We start from the raw sequence: 22,492 nt of genomic DNA, 5'->3' as shown, positions 1-22,492 counted from the left end.
TTAACTCTTTCAAGCTCCTTCTGTGAGTGAGTGCAAGACAAACGTTTCTAGAAGTGGCGTTATTAATCAGTGCCACAAGACACAGGGTTGACTGATACGTTCGTAAACACCCAGTTAACAAAGAGGTATTGTGCTTGGATCGAACAAGTGGGTTGAGCCCACCCAAGTTTGCTCTGCAGGCTCAGACGAACCCAAACTCCATGAAAGTGGCAACAGATGCCAGCCAGGAATGTCCTAGAATGTATCTAGATTGACATAAGCCATACACACAGTTCCAGCCCACGCTTGACTTAATATGCTCACCGCATTCTGGCAGAAGGGTCGATATTCTAAAATCTTCTAAGGAGAAAAAGATGCTATGGAATTTCCAAATGAAAGATTCCATTTATTTCCTACCTCCATCCTTCATCAGCCTTTGAATACATTCCATTTTGTGGTTAAGGAGTATTGTGAAAATAATTTAATTTATTCTTTCACGGTTGTAATTGTACAAAAACCCAAATAAGCTCATGCTATAAAACTGCCTCGTGGTGCCTCTTTTCCTATGGTGGTTTGTATAAAAACAGAAAATAAAATAGTTAAAATTGAAAATCATTTCAATTTAGTTTAGTTAATAGTTGTTAAAATTAGTTAATGTTCCCATAAAAGTTTGTCTTTCCCCAGTCACTATGCAGTGCTTTTAGCATTTACTTTATTTTAAATGAACTTAATTGACATTGCCTACTCTGATATATGACCTCCTTCAATGCTTCAGAAATTTACATTTTATTCAGAAGATGTGTTTTTGAGACATCAAAAATACAGATAGATTCCTTTCAGTGCCAAATGTTTGGGAAAAGTCAAGTTCTAGGTCCTCGTGCCTCCTTTTTCTGTTTCATATAGTTTTTGGAACTTTATACCAGTGGGAAGTCAGCTGAATCCTTTGTGCTTGTGTCTTGAGAGTAGCTGTGGCTGCAAGAAATTAAATAACTTCACATCTGAAAAAATTCGGGTTGGCGTTACTGAGAATTCCTGTGTTGGGATCTGTTTTACGCATGTGAAGAAATTAATGCTATAATTTTTTTTTGTGATTTTCTACAATTTTTCCTTGAAATCGTGGCATTTTTAGTTCAAAATCATTTTGAATTTTTTGAATCAAGTTGAAAGATGAGGAACTTTAAATCAGGTTTCCTGTGTCCATGGCTGGACAGTGTCCTACAGCTGTGGTACGTCCTCATCAGGTTTTTCTTGTTAAATACTCAGCGATGATGCTGTTTGCATCGTTAACCATGCTTTTTGGACAATGCACAGTGACAGCTAACATTTACATAGAAACCTTAATTTTTGATGTTACGGGTTTTTGACTATGATACTTAATTTCCCAAATTTTCCCATTCTTTGTACATAATATAGTTTTTGTTCTGCCCTCTCTTGAAAAATAGCACTGTGACTGTATCTTACGCGAATCTGTAAGAACACTTGCGTCAAGCCTTAATTAGCAAGAACAGGAAGGCTGCAATATGATTTAAAACAATTTGGTTCCCTTGAAATCTTATTGTAAAATACATGCAAATTGGAAAGTTAAATATTTGGGGCAAGATTAGAGAAAGTAGAATTCACTTGTTTGTTTGATTTTATAATTTCCTTAATTTATCATCAGTGAAATAATAGTTTAAACATGGCCAAATAAATCTGTCATTTCCAAAAATTCAGAAGGTCACAACGAGGGATTAAGCAACTGGCTAACTAAGACTTGATAACAGACAGAAGCCAGCCTCTTATACCTCACTCTGCTGTAGGTAGTGATGGGGGAAAAAAGAAAACTAAAGAAACCCCAAACATGCTGTTTGTTCAAAGCAATAGCACATTTTGTAAATATCCTGATGACTCAGCAACCCTCGAAAATTGCATGTCCTTCAAATTCATTGCTCTCAGCTGAGGAAGAATATACACTTTGAAGAGCAAAAGCATACAGTATCCCTCAGAAAACAGTAATACGCTTTTACTACAGCTCGTGCAGAGCAGCGCGTGCAGGGGACAGGAAGACACATGCCCGAACCCTGCTGTCAGCTGCAAAGCAGAAAACTTCATTGGGTATTCCGTGACTCATTTGAAAATATGAAGCTAACATCTGATGATACAAAACACGTGAAAATCTCCCTGCAAATGACCGGCCTCCCTCCTGGTGAAACAGGCCCAGTTGCAATAGGGCTGGCTTCTCAGAGAGACCACTTTGACCTTGAAGCTGGTGTGAATGGTTTTCTCACACATCTTCAAGAGCTCTCACTGGGGTACACGTGTCCTGTAGGCCCAATGTGGGGGCTGCTTCTCCTTTATTTGCTGCTTGCTTCACGCCTCCCAGTTCTAATGGTTTCCTCTTTGCAAGGTGCTCAGAGCAGCAGAGAGACGGAGTGCGTCCAGCCTGTGGTTCACTCCCCCAAAGGCCTGAGACACCTGGGGCTGGGCCAGGCCAAAGCCAGGAACCAGAAACTCAACCTAGGTCTCCCACGTGGCGGCAGGGAACCAAGTACTTGGCTATCTCTGCTGTCTCTCAGGATGCACATTGGAAGGGAGCTGGAATCAGGCAGAGAGGCAGGACTTGAACCCAGCACTCAGATAAGGGGTGAGGGAGTCACAACCGACGTCCTTAGCTGTTACACAAAATGTAGGCCCCTCAAGTTGGCTTTTGATTCAGCAACTCAGCAGGATGGAAGGCCCTCACTCTGAATGGATTACAGCTTGACATGTCCTTTGGAAATGACTACGGTTGGATTTAAGTCAGTTGTTTCTTCATCTAAGAACTCTAAAGTTTCAGGATAGTCAGCAGTGAGGCTGGAGAGAACAATCTCATGATGTTGGATGCCTAGAAGGGAGTTGAAGACAGACTTCTGAATTTTGTCCCCATTTGTTTTTGGAACTAACCTTGTATTTATGATTTTCTGTCATCTGTCTTCCATGGTAATTACAAGTTACTTGTAAAATATCATGGGTCTTTAACAAGTTCCTGGAAAATGCATGTTATGAAAGCCTATGCATAGATTTCAAAAGATTTTACACCAAAATAAACTCATCTTTTAATTCCTTTTTCCAGAAACTTCTTTTTTTAAGATTTATTCATTTGGTTTGAGAGGCAGAGATACAGAGAGAGGAGGGGAGAGATAGAGATAGATAGAGAGATAGAGAAGAGAGAAAGATTGAGATCTTCCACCTGCTGGCCACAATGGCAGGGGTGGTGCCAGGCTGGAGGCAGGAGCCAGGAGATTCTTCCGAGTTTCTCATATGGGTGCAGGAGCTCAAGCACTTGAGCCATCTCCTGCTGCTTTCCCAGGCCATAGCAGAGAGCTGGCTTGGAAGTGGAGCAGCCAGGACTCGAACTAGTGCCCATATGGGATGCCAGCCCTGCAGGCAGAGGCTTAACCTATACTACACCACAGTGCTGGTCCCTCCACAAGCTTTTCAACATGCTCTCTTCTGAACAGCATCCTGAGCTTTGATGAGTCCCCACCGATGGATAACTGGCAGAGGCCAGATGGCTTCTGGCCTCAAAGCTGCCCTGCCCCCACCTCACATTAGTAGATGCCCCAAAGCCTGCCACTGTTCCTGTGGTTACTATGCAGGTGAAGCTGGGGGGCTGCAGCCTTCCGGGTGGGGGCAATGGACTTTTCCTTCCGTCCAGCACTGACAGCTCTGGGCCATAACTGTATCTTCCAGAAGTTCCTCTCCAAAGACCCTTGCTTCTGGATTTCAGATAAGTACCTCCTGGCGTGGATGCTGGTCTGCTTCTGGGGTGCCCACCTGTAGCTCAGTGAGTAAACTCACCACAGCCTGTTCTAGGTGCTGTTCCTTGCAAACCATGTGGAGGAGGACTCAGAGGAACCCAAACATGAGATTTCCCCATGGGCCCTGGAGACAGACTGGGGATCCCAGGTGGGGGCAATTCCTGCACCAGAGCCTGGATGAGCTGCCGGTGCTGTGTGGAGGTCATGGCCAGTGAGCCGAGCCCCCAGGCCTGGACTCGACAACGGTGCTCTCACTGTGGAGGGGTTCAGAGGAGTCAGCCACAGACCCTGGTCCATGGCTCCCAGGGCCCCGCCTGCTCATCTCCTCACCGTGCCAGGTGTGGCTTGCCCCAGCATCACAGCCAGCCCTGTCATCCCAATGCCATTGATCTCTGAGTTTCCCCACTCCATAAAATGCCTCTCAGTGGTCATTTGCCAGCCTGGTGGGGACATCATCTTGCCCTCACCACGTGCCCATGGAGCCAGGCACCTGCACCCTCCATAGGTTGCCCCAGGTTTCCAACCAGTTCTTGGCATCGAAACCCATGAATAAGGAGCTGCCTGCCTGCTAACTGGGACTCTGCACCACTGCCCCAGCCTCCTGCCTTCAGGACCTCAGGCTGGCCCTGCTGGCCACGCCCCCACCCCTTCCTCCCAAGCTGCTGTGTGTACCCATTCTGGCAATGGTGCCTGTCTAATAAATTTGTGTCCACAGGACACCAACTACGAAAAAAAAATTGACAGAGGCATCTATCTAGATAGTCCTTGTTTCTCACGAATGTTGGTGGGTGTGGGTCATATACTGAAGATGAAATTGTGCATTTTAGAAACTGTACTTTTACTGTTCTGTGACATTAAATAAAAAAGGCCCCAAATTGCATTTTTAAATATTTATTTATCTGAGAGTCAGAGTTACACAGAGATGAGAGGCAGAGAGAGAGAGAGAGAGAGAGAGAGGTCTTCCATCCGATGGTTCACTCCCCAGTTGGCCTCAATGGCCAGAGCTGCACCGATCTGAAGCCAGGAGCCAGGAGCCTCCAAGTCTCCCACGTGGGTGCAGGGGCCCAAGGACTTGGGCCATCTTCTACTGCTTTCTCAGGCCATAGGAGAGAGCTGGATCAGAAGTGGAGCAGCTGAGTCTTGAACTGGTGCCCATATGGGATGCTGACACTTTAGGCCAGGGCATTAACCCGCTGTGCCACAGTGCCGACCCCCCAAATTCCATATATTTCTAACCCTTTACACAAGATGGTATACTTTATGTATAGCAGGAGATCCAGTGTTTCAAGTAAAATAAGAGGAAGCTTAAAAGACGAGTGTGTGACAAAAAAAAAAAAAAAAAAAAAAAGGACGTAAATGAAAGATCTCCACAAGTAAAATCCCAGTGGAAAGAACGGGCCATCAAAGAAGGGGGTACTTTTCTCTGAAGGGAGGAGAGAACTTCCACTTTGACTATGACCTTGTCTAAATAAGATCAGAGTCAGCAAACTCAAAAGGCTTCCATGGCCTTAGCAACTCATGACTAGAGCCTGGGGAGATTGCTGACGCCTTAAACAAGAGTGTCAGTTTGTTAAGTCAACAACAGGAGTCACTGTGCACTTACTCCCCATGTGGGATTTATGTCCTTAATGTGTAGTTCAATGTGAATTAATGATATGACTAGTGCTCAAACAGTATTTGTCAATTTGTGTTCTGTGTGGGGGCAAACTGATGAAATCTTTACTTAATATATACTAAATTGATCTTCTGTATGTAAAGATAATCGAAAATGAATCTTGATGCGAATGGAATGGGAGAGGGAGCGGGAGATGGGAGGGTTGTGGGTGGGTGGGAAGTTATGGGGGGGAAAAGCCATTGTAATCCATAAACTGTACTTTGGAAATTTATATCTAGTAAATAAAAGTTAAAAAAAAAACCGAGTGTGTGGCATATTAGATGTGGGTCTCCTTTGTTAACTTTTAGACTTATACATTATCCCTCCTGTTCCTATGAAGGGCTTTAGTTAGCATAACTCTGGAATTGAACAGGAGTGAAACCACATCGTCTATATGTCAGTAAGCTGTTCTAGCGAAAGATGGCTGAGTTATAGGTTGCAATGAACAGTAAACCAGGGGCATTGAGAGCTCTGAAGAAATTCTCTGATACCTGCAACTTGATGGAAACCTCAGAGAATTTCAAAGGAGCCTGACAGATGGAGCTGCGATACGTTCCAAACATCGGTGTTCAGGATATGGAGTGTGGCACTGTTTGACGCACCCTGCAGGCAAGATGGCTGGAATTGTCATACTGTTCCCGGCTCTCTGCCGCCATCAGCTCCTTCCAGACCAAAGACACAAGCAGAAGAAGAGGAGCACCTTCTGTGTATCTTCTCTGACTCCCTCCCGTTGGATCTGTCTGCACAAAGATGTCCTTTATCATAGGTGTATGTACGAGGGGGCCTTTGAGAAAGTTGATGGAAAAGGAGAAAACTCTGCATGAATTTCCACATTTCTGTTCCCAAATAAACTTTTTTGCTTTTGGTGATCTTTTCCAAGTATATTCCAAGTGCCCTTTTTTATGTATTTGTTGTAGGAACCAGCTATCATTTCCTATGGGTTTACTCTAGATAAAGGAAAACTCATTCACATTCAAGTCTGTGTCTGAATGATGATGGTAGCTGTTTTGTGAATCACTAAGTGTTGGAAACAATGCAAATGCTGTTTTATGAGGGAACTGACAAATTATGGTCTGTCTTTGCAATGGATTCTTTGCTGGTATGGAAAGAAATTAACTGTTGGCCCTCAAAGCAATGTAGATTTGGGGCAGGTATTGTGATACAGCTGGTTAAGCTACCACTTGGATGCTCACATCCCATATCAGTATGCCCAGTTCCAGTCTCGGCAATTCTGTGCTTCTAACCCAGCTTCCTGCTAAAGTGCCCAGTGCCCTGGGAGGAGGCAGGTGATAGCCCAAGTACTTGGGTGCTTGCCACCACATGGGAGGCCTGGAAGGAGCTCCTGGCTATTGCGTGGCCCAGCCTTACCTAGCTGTTGTGGGCATTTGGGGAGTGAACCAGAGGATTCATTCTCATTCTCATTCTCTCTCTCTCTCACTCACTCTCACTCTCCTTCCCTCCTTCTCCCTCTCTTCTCCCCTTGCCTTTCAAATAAATAAATCTTTAAGAAAATGCTTAGATTAATATCAAGGGAATTGTGCTGAGTGATAATAGAAGATTGTCTCAAAAGTTTACATTGTGTATGATTCCATTCATAGGATGTTTCTGAAGAGTAATAATAAATAGTTCAGAGTTTGCCTGGGGGTGAGAAGCTGGGGGTGGGGATTATTTTGAGATGTTTGAACTGTTCTGTATCCTGATTGTGCTTCCACACATCTGTAATGTGCAAAAATGATGAAAATCACCACCACACACAGTGGTGGTTTTCCTGCTTGCAAGTTGAGAAAGTATGTCCTGCTGGGTTCTGATCTGATGGGTAGCAGTTCTGCAACTCTATCTGTATTTCAGAGACTTTATTCAAAGGAAAAGGGGGAGCTTTAAGTAGTGAAATATGATAATTAGGCACTGAAGCTTGCCAATTGTTTCATTAAAAACAGCTACAGAGGAATAAATGTTCTCCTTGGTGTAATGCCACTTTCACTTACATCCCTTAACATTTGAAAGAGAAAAGGGTATTTTGGAAACTGCATAGAATCCTGGTTACTCCATGAACATGTGATACCATCTGGCACATGCTTCTTCAATCAAATGCATGCAGAATTGGGAAATTTCCTGTTTTTAGGTTGTGTTAGCAGGCAGCGTGGTTAACAGCCTTGTTACCTGGTTTGACTCCTAGCTCCTCAAATCCATAGTTGTGTGACCCCAGAAAGCCATTTAAATCTATAAAGAAGGCATGATAATGTCATCTCCTTCATGACATTTTGGCTTGAATTTAGCAACTTAATGTGCTCACTGTAATTTTCTAGGACAGAATAATCCCCCTGGGTTTATTAACTGCTTGTTCAGAAATGAGCCAGTGATTTGGCTATGCTGCTCAGTGACTTTCATGTGTTCCTTTGTTTCCTTTGCATCATTTCTGTCCTGTGTGATTTTTATTCTACGTCCAATTTCTCCTCCAGTCGGATCTCACACTGCAAGGAAACCCTGGGGTAGAAACAGGAATACACAGTACCTTCAACTCTACCCAGTGCTGTCTGTGTTAACTCCACAGGAAGTCATTGTTTTGGGGAGGACCCCTCCTGTTAGAGCTGTGCTTTTGAGTTGGCCTGTTCTGATTCTCCATGAGCATTTGTGAGTCAGGCTGGTGGTGGCTCTCCTGGCTGATGTGTCCAACACACTGTTCTGCCACTTCCCTCTGCTTCCTTCTGCATAGATCCGCATAGATTCTGAAGGGTCAGGTCTCGCATCCTTGTTGGATGCATTTAGGGGGTTATGATGCTACCTTCTCATCTGATTTGTTGAAAGTATTAAAGGCTCATGTTCTTTTTATTTAGTTCTTCCATTTTTATGTGTGGAGTGTTGGTTAGAAAGACATTCTTTCCAGATTTACCTTTTGTTCTTTTTGAAAGAAATGATTTTAAAAGTCTTTATTGAATAAAAATACTGCAACTGTTTTGTATTAGTCAGCTTTTCATTACTTTAAGATACCAGAGTCGAGCACCTTAAGAGGGAACAAGGTGTATTTCATCTTGTGGTTTTGGAGCTTCACCATCCAAGATCCAACACCAACAGTCACATTTGTCCAGGCATCAGATAAGGCTAGAGGAGGGTGGAGGGACCATCCTATGGCAAGCCAGGAAGCAGAAGGAGGGAGGGAGCACCATGCTTGTGTATCCAACTCGCATGGGAGAACCACCTTCTAAGTGCAAGTATCCAGTTACCTAAAAAGACTCTACATTATTCTTAGCTCTCAGAGGCCATCATTAGACCTGCCATTAATATGAATACATTAACCATTGACATTAAGACTTTGGGGTCTCAGCCAGCACCGCGGCTCAATAGGCTAATCCTCCGCCTGCGGCGCCGGCACTCCGGGTTCTAGTCCCAGTTGGGGCGCCGGATTCTGTCCTGGTTGCCCCTCTTCCAGGCCAGCTCTCTGCTGTGGCCCGGGAGTGCAGTGGAGGATGGCCCAAGTGCTTGGGCCCTGCACCCCATGGGAGACCAAGAGAAGCACCTGGCTCCTGCCATCAGATCAGCGCGGTGCACCGGCCGCGGCGGCCATTGGAGGGTGAACCAATGGCAAAGGAAGACCTTTCTCTCTGTCTCTCTCTCTCACTGTCCACTCTGCCCGCAAAAAAAAAAAATAAAATAAAATAAATAAAAAAATAAAAAAAAAATAAAAAATAAAAAATAAATAAATTAAGACTTTGGGGTCTCAACAAGTGCACAACTTTGTGGAGTCAGATGCTGTTCCATCCACAGTGAGGTCTCCCTGTCAAAAACTTTCGCTTGATTGTAGGACTCTTTGATGTATGTAATTGAGTATTTTCTACTTCTGAGTAGAAACAAGTAGATGTGTGCCTATATCTGTATTCTCAAATGAAAATAAGGAGGAAATAATGTGTATGTACTGTGCCTGTGTGTGTGTGCATGCTCACATGGGTGCCTGTTAAGGTGCCTATTCAGAAAACATGATTCTTACATGTTTCACAATGCCAAATTACATTCACTAAATTCAAGTCAGGGGATGTGTATATGTGAGTATTTCAAATGTTGTGGAAAATGGAATTTAAAGAAGTTCAATTTTGATGCCAAGATATATTGAAATCCATGTAAGTGGGGGTCTTCAAAAAGTGTGTGAAAAATGTACTTTATGTTAAAAATTATCCATAGAATTTCAAAATTTTTTGGCACCGAAGGAACTTGTTTTGGAAATTATTTTTCTTTTATTGAAACACAGAGGGACAGTCATTGAGAGATCTCCATCACCTAGTTTATTTCCTAAGTGCCCTTAATAGCCAGGGCTGGGCCAGGCCAAAGTTGAGAGCCTTGAACTCAATCTGGATCACTCACGTAGGTGACAGGGCCCCAAGTACTTGAGCCGTTATCTGCTGCCAATCAACATTTGTATTGGCAGTGGAGTTGGACATGGAGAAGAAAAGGACTTGAGCCAGGCACATGAACATTTTGAAGTATGCTTACACAACATAGCACAGAGACGGGGTGGCGTAAATAAGAGAAACTTATTTTCCCACAAATCTGGATGGTAGATGCCAGAGAGCAGGTTTTTGGTGGCTCTGAGCTCTTCTGAAGCCTCCTCTCCTTGATCTTCAGATGGCAGCTTCTGTTTGCACATGGTCTTTCCCCAGTGTTGGTCTGTGTGCACACTGCCTCTTAGGATGCTTATTATATTCATGGGCACCCTACCAGTGTCATTGAAACTTGATTATTCTCTGTAAAGACCTTATCTCTCATGCAGTCACATTCTGAGGTACTGGTACTTATGACTCCAACATATAGGGTTGTGTGTGTGTGTGTGTGTGTGTGTGTGTGGAGGGCGTCATTCAGGTTGTAACAACGTATGTTGGTCATGAACCTATCACAGAGCCTAGGAAAAACTGTGTTTGAGATCTTCTCGTGGGTATGCTGTACTAAAGCTTTGGGAAATTGCAATTTGGAATTTAACAGTTTGTGATCTTGTGGGAGAAAATGATAAAAAAGTATAAAAAATCTGTAAGAAACAAGATCCAGTACAGGATTGTGTTAAAGGAAAGAATATGTTTCTGGATGTTAACTTAGCATGCATTTGAGTTAGGAGCTTGTAGTTGGCAATTTGATGCTTGGGACCTTGGGCAACTTACTTGCTTCACAGACTGCCTTTATTCATCTATAAAATAAAATAATTCATGCTGTTTGGTGTGATGATGGACTAAAGTACTACCTGAAAATGCCTACCATTGTAAAAAGCACAGGCCAGGAAATACACCACGTATGAGGCGAGCATTAAAGAGTGCATTTACTGACTATCACTGTGGTTGCTTACTGTAAGGAGCTGGCATGGCTCAATTGGTGCGTAATTCCTGGACATCAGCTCTGTGAATAAACGTATCAGGGCCAGGCAGTTAGCCTAGGGTTAGGACACCAGTTAAGACACCTGTGTCCCATAATGGAAATAGAATTACCTGTGTTTAATCCCCAGCTCCAGCTCCAGACTGTTTTCCTGCTAATGCAGATCTTAGGAGACAGCAGTGGTGGCTCAATTAATTGGGTTCCTGCTACCCATGTAGGAGACCTGGATTGAGTTCCAACTTTAGGTCTTGACCTAGAGTACCTCTAGTCATTGTGGAAATTTAGGAGATGAATCAGCAGATGGAAGTCTTCTCTGTCCCTCCCTGTCTCTCTCTCTCTCAAGTAAACTTAAAGAAGGAAAAGAAAAACATATTAGGTTCACATTATGTATAAATTTCTTTCCTCTTCTGAAACTTTATATCCTACAACTTCTCTGTAGGACTACTCATATTCGGTGGTATGGTGATTTACATGAATGTTAGAATGTTGTCTGTGTGCAAATATGTGTTTGAGAGAGATACTATTGTGTATTAGAACCAGGGGTTTGGAGATTTGGGGATGTTGTATTTTTAAAAAGTCTCCTTGGTAATGTTACCCCCCATATCTCTCTGCCCCTCTCCATATACCAAAGTTACCACTAGAGCACTGGCTCTGGTCATTAAGAGAGATGGTGCTTGTTGTGGACCTTACTGGACAGTTAGACAAGAGAATGAAAGGGCAGCGCAGGCAGTTGTCCCCAAGGGGTTGTGGGTGATCATATAGGAATCACATAGGCTTTGTCTAGGGTAAAGGAAGACTTTGGAATCACCAGTTATGTGTTGAGGAATGGTGGATGTTTCCCAGTGGAGTAGGGGTCCTCAGAGAAATGCCAACAGAGGATATGTAGCTGCAGATACAAGGAATTGGCACATGAAACTATGCAGGCTGGTGGGTCTCAGGCTTTCTACTGATTGGATGAGGATGGCTCATGTTATGGTCTGCTGTCGTCAGTATTAATCTCATCCAAAAGCACCCTCTCCAACCCACTTAGAATAATGTGTGGCCAAATATCTGGGCCCTTTCCAGGAGTTGGGGATACCAGGATAATTCTGGGATTGAGGGGTTCAGTTTATACGAGCTCTGTTCCTGTAGTGACATTTCTTTCGCGTTCTCAACTTCGTGATGCCTGTGAAAGCACCATCTCTACCATTTTCTCTTTTGAGAAGATCTTAATTGAAATTAAAATTTACCAATTAATATTGTCAGTATATCTTTGTGAATCATTAATAGCAATTATATCTAGTGGCTCAGTTAAGTCAGACACACAAAAATAGCCATCATGGCCAGTAAAATTAAGGTGTGTTATTGCTTTCCTAGGCATAATTATTACTTCCAGTTGTATGTCTACCTCCTGTGAGAGAATGATGTTATCATGATGATAGCTTTTAATACAAATTTATTTTAAAAAGCTCATAATCTTTAAAAAATACAAATTTGTAGACTTCAGTTCATATTCTGGTATAATGTTCTCTCTGTTAACTCACCTTGAGCTATGTGACACTTAGATGTCATAGATAAATTAAGAACCATTTGGTGTCAATCAGAGCACAGTTGTTAAAAGTGACTTTTAGGAAGCCCTACTCATTTTAGCATTAACTGTTTCATCTTTTGGCACAGGTAGCCTTTCAGGAAGATTTTTGAAAGCTTCTTTTTAAAGGTAGGGTGATGTAAAACCTAAAGCTCTGATAACATTGGTCATTCACTTGACTGGTGAGGTATGATTTAGCAATAAATCTAACGTTTGTGTAACTTATCCTTAGATATTTTTTGAACAAGGAACAGAGGCTAGAATCTTGTGTTAGAGTTTTTATATTTTGAGGTATACAATGGTCTGGCAGTGGTTTTTTTATTTTAACTTCTAAAAATTTCTAAGAAGTGCTATATTGATAGAAGATTAAAAATTTCAAAGGCTTCTGTTGTGTTTTGATTTCATCATTAACCTCAAGGAAGTTGTTAAATATTTTTGTTTTGAGAAAATTATCAGGATTAGTCATATTATGTTTGGCAAGATGTTTGTATTTCATGAAAAAAAGACAACTTTAAATAAGTTGTGCACTTCCCCCTTTCCAGGAGTTGGGGATACCAGGATAATAATTCTGGGATTGAGAGGATCAGTTTATACGAGCTCTGTTCCTGTAGTGACATTTCTTTCGCGTTCTCAACTTCATGATGCCTGTGCAAGCACAGTCTCTACTATTTTCTCTTTTGAGAAAATCTTAATTGAATTAAAATTTCCCAATTAATATTGTCAGTATATCTTTGTGAATCATTAATAGCAATTACACAGAATGCCTTAGCCCAGATCTCATGGACAAATTAAGACCTGGATAGTGAGAACTAGTGCACATCCCCTTCAGTTTTAAAGAAATTCAGGGATGAAAGCTAGGAACCATAATTCTGTTATTTTAAGTATGCATTCCATTAGTACACGTAATTACTGCATGTATGATGAAAGTTGACGAATGGAAGTGAAGGGTTGGCGGGAAGTTGTCATGGAGTGTTTACCACACTGTAGTTTTAAGACCATGAGGGACCATTCAAAGTCAAAGATGGTTCATATCTTGAGTAGACAAAATGGATCTTTTTGAATGTATGTGTGCAACATTCATAATCGCTAAAACAATGTAATAGCAATAATTTTTACCAACATTTATTGGCTATGTTTACCTGTACAAGGCACTATATATAATGTCACATTTATTTTTGACTCATTTATTCTTCATTAGAATCCACTGGTGTAGAATCTTTCAGTAACTAATTCTTTTTTTTTTTTTTTTTTTTTTTTTGACAGGCAGAGTGGACAGTGAGAGAGACAGAGAGAAAGGTCTTCCTTTGCCGTTGGTTCACCCTCCAATGGCCGCCACAGCTGGCGCGCTGCGGCCAGTGCACCGCGCTGATCCGATGGTAGGAGCCAGGTGCTTCTCCTGGTCTCCCATGGGGTGCAGGGCCCAAGTACTTGGGCCATTCTCCACTGCACTCCCTGGCCACAGCAGAGAGCTGGCCTGGAAGAGGGCAACTGGGACAGAATCCGGCGCCCCGACCGGGACTAGAACCCGGTGTGCTGGCACCGCAAGGTGGAGGATTAGCCTAGTGAACCGCGGCACCAGCTGTAACTGATTCTTGCCTTTTTTCATTTCCTTTCCTTTTTTTAAAAAAATTATTTATTTGAAATGTAGACTGACCGAAAGAGAGGGAGAAATACATCATCTGTTTGCTGGTTCACTCCCCAAATATCCACAAGAGATGAGGCTGGACCAGGATGAAGCCAGAAATCAGGAATTCCATCCTGGTATCCTATGTGGGTGGCAGTGACTCAAGCACTTAGGCCCTCTTCCAGGTGCATAAACAGGAGGCTAGATCAGAGGTACAATAGACAGGACTTGAACTTGTACTCTGACATGGGATGCTGATGTCATAAAAGGCACCTCAACCCACTGTGCCAAAACACTGCCCCTTCTTACCTTTCTTTTTTAAATCTGTGTATAAAATTCAGTGATTATTTTACATTGAGTGATAAATCTTAAAATCTATCTACTAGTTGAACAAATTCACTAAAGGCAGCTGTCGAGTCTTACTCAACTTTGAGCCAACAGTGCCTCATTCACGGAAGTCATCAATGATGTCTTCCCATTCATGTCCTGGCCCTTCAACCATCATTTTACAGATGTATGCTTAATATTAATCTTTTAAAACAGTGAAGTCCTGGCCGGCGCTGCGGCTCACTAGGCTAATCCTCCGCCTTGCGGCGCCGGCACACCGGGTTCTAGTCCAGGTCAGGGCTCCGGATTCTGTCCCGGTTGCCCCTCTTCCAGGCCAGCTCTCTGCTGTGGCCAGGGAGTGCAGTGGAGAATGGCCCAAGTGCTTGGACCCTGCACCCCATGAGAGACCAGGATAAGTACCTGGCTCCTGCCATCGGATCAGCACGGTGCACCGGCCGCAGCGGCCATTGGAGGGTGAACCAATGGCAAAGGAAGACCTTTCTCTCTGTCTCTGTCTCTCTCACTGTCCACTCTGCCTGTCAAACAAACAAACAAACAATGAAGTCCTCATGGAAAACTTGACTTTGCATGCTGATTGATCTTCAGCCCTGCTCTCGTTTCACGTATGTGAAATACTACCAAATATTACTATCAACATCTGTTCAGATATTAATTTGAATTTGTTTAGAGTTTTAAAAATTTTCTCTAATAATTTAACAGTTGGTACAACGGATCACCTAAAAATATATCTGTAATTCTATTTTACTTTAGTTTGCTATATTAACATTTTTATTGAGAGGTATAAAATATGCATAGTCAGTAGTGTTATTTCGTATACAAATAAAATTAAATGAGAAGTATGAAGACATGTACTTGACTGTTATGCAAATCATCCACTATCAAGTCACCCAGATCCATTTTCTGCAGATCTGGTTTTCTTGTTGTCAACTGGAGACACAGCATGTAGTGGGAAATCCAGTTGATAAAACATTTTCGTTAAAAAAAAGCATCAGCATAATCAGGTTTTCTTCAGCTAAAGACCTTGGAGAAGGTCAGGGTCTTCCCAAGGCCTGGGTCCTCGAATATTCCTTCAGTCATCTACAGTGGAGTTCTTTATTTTCTCATACTCTAGCTCTAAGGAAACTTCATTCCTTTCCAGGTTTTTTTTTTCCTCCCCAATTATAATCAATTTTAATCTTTGCAGCATGTCAGAGTTGTGAAAACTCACAAAGCCCAAGTGCTCCTCTGACAATCAGCAACTCTTCCTTGGCTGCTTGGCACACGATCCTCTGTATTTTATGTAGACAATTTTTCTTACAACACTGTAGGAGGAATCACTGAATTATGAACTCTGGGGAGACATGCACATAAGAGCAATGGTTCCTTGGGTTTCTTTCATGGTTTCATATCAGTCATACCTAAGTCTTTGAGCAATGAGAGACGCAACACAACTTTTGCACGTCGTTACCATTCTGCAGTTGCTGCACTGAAAAATTCTTCCAACAGTTACATCACTAGGGGGGAAATCAAGCTAGAGTAGGCAATTTCTGAGTGAATACGTTATAGAGATAAACCTTTTATAACCCCCATGTTATACAAGATCTGTAGTGAACAGACGAGGCTTTCAGATGGTGGCTAGAATCTTGTTGGATGGGCTGTAGGCATAGTATTTGGGAAATGTAAAAGGAAAACAAAAATTCTCATAATTTTAATGCACAAGCCAATTGAGAACCACCGACTTAGACAAGAGAAGATGATTAGTGTTGTCTAGGCTTTGGGTGACTGTAGACAGATTGAGAATCTTTCATTATGAGTAGTAAAGGACATATTATGCAAATGCCTGCTACAGCTAGAGTTAGGCCAGGCCAAAGGCAGGACAGGAATTCCATCCAGGTCTCCCATACAGGCAGCAGGGGACCAGGCCCTTGAGCCACCTTCTGCTGCTTCCCAAGCATATTAGCAGGAAACTGGATCAGAACTCATACTCATGCTCTGGTATGGGATGTAGGTGTCCCATGCTGCAGTTTAACTCATTGTGCCACAGTGCCTGCCCTGACAGTTAGCTTTTACCAGAAAATTTTGTAAAACTATTTAAAAGAAGAAATAATATCAATTTACAGTGATGCAGAAAATTTAAAAGGAAAACTTCTTAGCTCAGTGTGTGAGTATAGTATCTGCTTGATGAAAATACGATAGGACCTCTAAGAAAGTAAAATTCCTGGCTTTTGCTTCTCATGGATATAGAGACAAACTTAAGTTTTCATTATCAAGTAAAATTATGGATTAGAATGAAGGAAATACAACTTCATTAGTCACAATCAGCATTCTTTTAATAAAGAATTTAAAATATAATTTTAAACTGTTAAAGTTTATAAGTAAATTTAGCAAGATTCCTGACTAAAAAGTCCAAATAAAACTACATATATTATATATATATATTTAACCATCAACAATAAATAAATAAATCTAACAAAAACTATAGAAGGACTCCCCACTGGAAACTATGAAACATTCTTGAGAGAAATTAATGAAGTCTTCTAGAAATGGGAGAATATATAATTTTCACTGGAAGTTTTGTTATTTTGAAGATATTTCAGTGCAAAACTCACCAGTTGCTTTTGTGGAAATTATAGGTAAGGTTTATGTGGTAATGAAAGAGTCCTACAACAAAAACAAACCAAACCAAAGCAAACTGTTTTCATGGTAGGATATCTGAAACATAGTCTATTAATGACAAATGAATTTTCATTGCTGCATTTCTTGAGGATGATAGTAAAATGCCAGTCTGAATTGATTACTGCTGATTGACATAAGGTAGAGTTTAGGATTATATAAAGTCAAATATTTTCTGTAACAAGGAAGGGAAAGTCCATTCTGTAATAACTAATGATAATAATTAAGGATTATTCCTTATGTGTTATTTGATAAATTTGGCAAAATCATTGATACCTATATCCAAATTTCTCTGAATATCATGCTGCACAAGTTTGGGTTAACTTTGTTTTCAAGCAAAGATGTCTGTGTGATAGTGATCTGATCAAAACTATTAGGAGCTTTTAGTATCCCAGAGGATAAGGGAGTGCCCTTCTGTGTCTCGCTGAATGTATGCATGGTGGAATTCACTACCACATCATTCCACGCTTTTCAAGTGATTCTGGTGATGGTTGGCCACACTGTGTTATGTTAATGCCTTTTGGGGTACATCTGAAGCTTATGTTTCTTCCTTATTTATCTAAATTGTCAAAGCACCTGGCCCAGCTCAAAATGTATTCACATTTCAAGAGAGAGCTCCTAGACTAATTTTTTTTTAAATATTTATTTATCTGAAAGTCAGAGTTACACAGAGAGAGAAGGAGAGGTGGAAGGGGGTGTTTTCCATCTGCTGGTTCACTCCCCAATTGGCTGCAGTGCAATGGCTGGAGCTGTGCTGATCCAAAGCCAGGAGCCAGGAGCCTCTTCCGGGTCCCCCACTTAGGTGTAGGGGCACAGGGGTACAGGGGCCCAAGGACTTGGGCCATTTTCTACTGCTTTCCTAAGCCGTAGTAGAGAGCTGGATCGTATGTGGAGCAGCCAGGTCTTGAACCGGCACCTATACAGGATGGTGGCACTGCAGGTAGTAGCTTTACCTGCTACACTACAACATTGGTCCCTCCTAGACTAATTTCACACTTAATTTTAGCCAAAAGGCCAAGAAGCAATCTTAGACTAATTTTATTATAAAGTGTTACTTGGTCTTGCCACCTGTTATCTCTTTGCTGATATGATATTCCTGTGATACTTTCTGGAACATTTATTTACGTGCCTAATTGCTTTGAATTTTATTAGGATCTTGTAACTTAGAACTACAGACATTTGCACATTTGTAGGGACCTTACAGATGGCTGCACAATGTCTTAAACAGATGAAAAAATTTTTAGTAACTTAGTAAGGCAAGTGAATATAAAATTTTAAAATATAGCAGATCTGTCTTCAGAATACAGGAATCCTCTCAATTCATTTGAATGGCTTTCTTTACATATATCAAGTTTACAACTTGAAGTTGTAGGTTGCAAAGCAGTGAAGAATATGTCTACATTCCTTTACAGAAATTATTATAATATAAGCATCATAATAGAAAAAAATGAACTGTTTGAGGATCTGCACTGAAATACCCTTGGGAATGAAAAAAGAAATTATAATGTTTAGCTAATACATCAGATAATAAATAAATATTTAAAAAATGTAAATATTCTTCAAAATGTTTATGGAAAATACATTTTATGAGAAACCTATACATTCTTTCATGATGGTTGAAATTTAAATAAATCAAAATCATCTAACTCTGACAATGAAATAAAACCATAAATCAACAAAAGAAACTCCAGAAATTAAACAAATACATGGAGACTGAAAAATGCGCCTGTGAACGAACAATAACTTAGAGAAGAAATCAAAAGGGAAATTGAAAAATTCCTTGATGCTAAGGAGAGTTGAAATACAACGTGACAAAACTTATGGCATACAGCAAACATAGTATTCATAGGGATGTCTATAGCAACAAACATCTACAAAAAATAGAAAAATACCAAGTAAACAGCATAACTGTGCATATCAAGGACCTGGAAAAGCGTGAATCTAACTCAAGGGTAGCACAAAGAAGGAAAGTAAGATATAATAAAGGTCAGAGCAGAAATGGATGAAATATAGTCTGTAAAAACAATACAAAAGATCAATGAGGAATGGGTATTTGGCACAGCACTTCAGCTGCTATTTGGGACATCTCTACATCCTATATAGGAGGGCCCTGTTCAAGTCCTTGCTCTGCTTCCAATGTCACTTTCCTGCTACTGTGCATAATGGGAAGTTGGTGGTGAGGGCTCAAGTACTTAGGTCCCTGCCACCCATATAGGAGACCCAGTTTGAATTGGGGGCTCCTGGCTTTGCCTTTACCCACCCTGGCTGTTTGAGGACATTGGGGGAATGAACTAGTGAATGGAGTATTTGTCTGTTTCTCTATCTCTGTCTCTGTGCCTTTCAAACATAAATGAAAATGAATATAAATAATTAATTGAAGAGATAGTTTCATGGAAAGATAAATTTGATAAACTTTTAACTAGACTATGAAATGAAAGACTCAAGGTGAAAGATGAAAAAACAGATATAAAACTGCAATTTTAGAAATGCAAAGGGTCGCTAGGGTCTAGTATCAACAGCTGTACAGGGACCGGTACTATGGGTGTAGCTGGTAAAGCCACCGCCTGCAGTGCCAACATCCTATATAGTTTCAGTCCAGGCTGCTCCACTTCTGATCCAGCACTCTTCTATGGCCTGGGAAAGAAGTGGAGGATGGTCCAAGTTCTTGGACTTCTGTACCCATGTAGGAGGCCTGGAAGAAGCTCCTGGTTCCTGGCTTCAAATTGGCCCAGCTCCAGCCATTGTGGCCGTTTGGGGAGTGAACCAGTGGATGGAAGACCTCTCTTTGTTTCTCTGCTTCTGCCTCTGCTTCTCTGTAACTCTGCCTTTCAAATAAATAAATAAATAAATGTAAAACAAAACAAAATAAACAACTGTATACTAGCAATTTGAAAAATCTAGAAGAAAGGTATATATCTCTGGTTATAGAAAATGAGCCATAAACATGTAGAAAACTTGAACAGATAAATAAAAGTAGTGAGACTGGATCAGTCATAAAACATCTTCCAACAATGAGAATTCCAGGCCCAGGTGATATTCACTGCTAAATTGTACCAAACTTTTTTTTTTTAAGATTTATTTTATTTATATGAAAGGCAGGGTAACAGAAAGAGGGACTGAGAGAGAGAGAGAGAAAGAGAGAGAGATCAATCTTCCATCTGCAGGTTTATTCCCTGAATGCCCTCAATGGCCAGGGCCATATTGAAGCCAGGAGCCTGGAACTTCATGTAGGTCTCCCCCATGGATTGCTTTCCCATTCACAATAGCTTGAGAAAAGGAGGAGCATATCTTGGCAATGAGCTTAAAATCAAGGGTGTGAACTATCTATGCAATGAAGATAAAACCATAATGAAAAATACTGAAGACACAAAAACATGGAAAGAACTTACATGTTCATGGGTTGGAAAAATTAACGTTATTAAAATGTCCATGCTATCCAATGTAATCTTTTTTTTTTTTTTTTTTTTTTTTGACAGGCAGAGTTAGACAGTGAGAGAGAGAGAGAGAGAGAGAGAGAGAGAAAAGTCTTCCTTCCGTTGGTTCAACCCCCAGATGGCCACTACGGCCAGCGCGTTGTGCTGATCCAAAGCCAGGAGCCAGGTGCTTCTTCCTGGTCTCCCATGTGGGTTCAGGGCCCAAGCACTTGGGCCATCCTCCACTGCACTCCCAGGCCACAGCAGAGAGCTGGACCGGAAGAGGAGCAACTGGGACAGAACCGGTGTCCCAACCGGGACTAGAACCCAGAGTGCCGGCACCACAGAGTAGCAGAGTGCTGGATCAGAAGAGGATTAGCCTAGTGAGCTGCGGCGCCAGCCCCAATGTAATCTTAATCAAATTTCAAATGACACTCTAATGAAAGCAGAAAAACAATCCTAAAATTGATATGGGAGCACAAAACACAATGAGTAGTCTTAAACAAAAGGAACAAAGCTAGAGGCATCACCATTCCAGATTTCAAGACATACTACAAAGCTATTATAACAAAAAGAGCATGGCACTGGTGTAAAAACACACATGGGCCAATGCAACAGAGTAGAGGTCCCCAAAATGGATCCTCCCTCCCCTCTGCCGCACCATTCACAGCCAACCAATCTTTGACAAAGGCGCCAAAACACACTGTGGAGACCATCTTTGCCATTAACATTGCTGGAACCTGAATGTGCTTGACACTGGATCTCCACCTCTCTCCCCATGCAAAAATCAAGTTCAAGTGCATCAAAGACCTGCATGTAGAACAACAACAACAACAGCAAGAGCAACAACAAAACAAGCAGTCCAGTTAAGAAATGGGCAAAGGACCTTAACAGACATTTCTTGAAAGAAATAAAAATGGCCAGCAAATGCATGAAAAAATGCACAATATCCCTAACCTTCAGGGAAATGCAAATCAAAAGCAGAATGAGGTGTCGTCTCACTACAATTACAAGGGCTATTCACAAAAGTCAAAATAGAGGAAAGCAATGATGTGAAGAAATGGAAAACCTTATTCACTGTTGGCAAGAGTATAAATTAATACAGCCAAGCACAACATAGAGGCTCCTCAAAAAACTGAATATAGGGGCTGGCATTGTGACACAGCAGGTTAGGCTACTGCCTGTGACGTTGGCAGCCCATATGTGCACTGGTTCAGGTCTCAGCTGCTCCACTTCTGATCCAGGTCCCTGCTAACACACCTGGGAAAACAGTGGAACATGGCCTAAGTGCTTGGGCCTTTGCTGCCCACGTGGGAGACCTGGATGGAGTTTCAGGCTTCTGGCTTCGGGCTAGCCCTTGTGTCCATTTGGAGAATGAATCAGTGGAGGAAAGATCGATCTCTCTCTTTCTCTTTCTCTCTTCCCCTACTCCTTCACTCTCTTTATAACTCTGCCTTTCAAGTGAATAAAAAAAAACTTAAAAAACAATAATAAATGGGGGTGTGTAAATCTGCGTGTGAAGGTGACATCTGTATTTGCAGGTTTACTGCTGTACTATCACGATAGTCAAGGCATGAGATCAACCTAGGTGTCTGCTTGAGGATGAATGAATAAAGAAAATGTGGGGTGTGTGTGTGTGTGTGTGTGTATAATGGAATGGTACTTACTCAACCATAAAGAGAATGAGATCCTGAAAATTGCAGCAAAATGGACGGAATTGGAGATCATTTTGTTAAGTGAAATAAGCCAGACACAGCAAGGCAAATACCTTATGATCTGTCTCATTTGTGGAAGTTAAATGAAGCAGTCAGTCTGAATTTAAAATAGCTATTCCTGGAGGCTGGGAGGGGTGGGGAGAGGAAGGGTGGAGGGGAGTTTGGGCAATCAGTTCCAAATGCCCCCCAGTGAGTGCAGAGTATCTGGTGTTTTGCAGCACAGTGGAGTGAGTGTGGTGTACAGTAAAACAGTATACAACGAAAAGGATAGGAAGAGAGGAGCTGGCAGGCTCCAAGCACACAGGAAAAGTAAGGAAATGAAAGGCTAATTGTCTGGTAAGATCAGTTCACACTGTATGTATGCATTGAATTATTGAACTGTACCCTCCCCCCAAAATGTACAAATACTACA

The 22,492-nt window shown here is 41.6% G+C and overlaps 1 protein-coding gene across 7 annotated transcripts in view; it reads left to right on the top strand.

Moving 5' to 3' along the window:
• Positions 1–22,492, top strand: part of CRPPA (CDP-L-ribitol pyrophosphorylase A) — a 325,693-nt gene that overhangs the window by 119,999 nt on the left and 183,202 nt on the right. Inside the window, exon 6 of one of the 7 annotated variants that reach the window (XM_089315168.1) lies at positions 3,691–4,606. The exons of the other annotated variants lie outside the window; for them this stretch is intronic. Within the exon in view, the coding sequence (XP_089171294.1) occupies positions 3,691–3,731 (41 nt within the window). The 3' untranslated portion in view covers positions 3,732–4,606. Of the gene's footprint in view, positions 1–3,690; positions 4,607–22,492 lie in introns of those variants that run through there. 7 annotated transcript variants of the gene reach the window in all.

The sequence above is a fragment of the Oryctolagus cuniculus genome, chromosome 16, assembly GCF_051225735.1.
Source record: "Oryctolagus cuniculus isolate XC-2025 breed Fujian yellow rabbit chromosome 16, ASM5122573v1, whole genome shotgun sequence".
NCBI lineage: Eukaryota > Metazoa > Chordata > Mammalia > Lagomorpha > Leporidae > Oryctolagus > Oryctolagus cuniculus.
The sequence above is the reverse complement of the archived record's forward strand: the minus strand, read 5'-3'. Positions and strand labels throughout refer to the sequence as shown.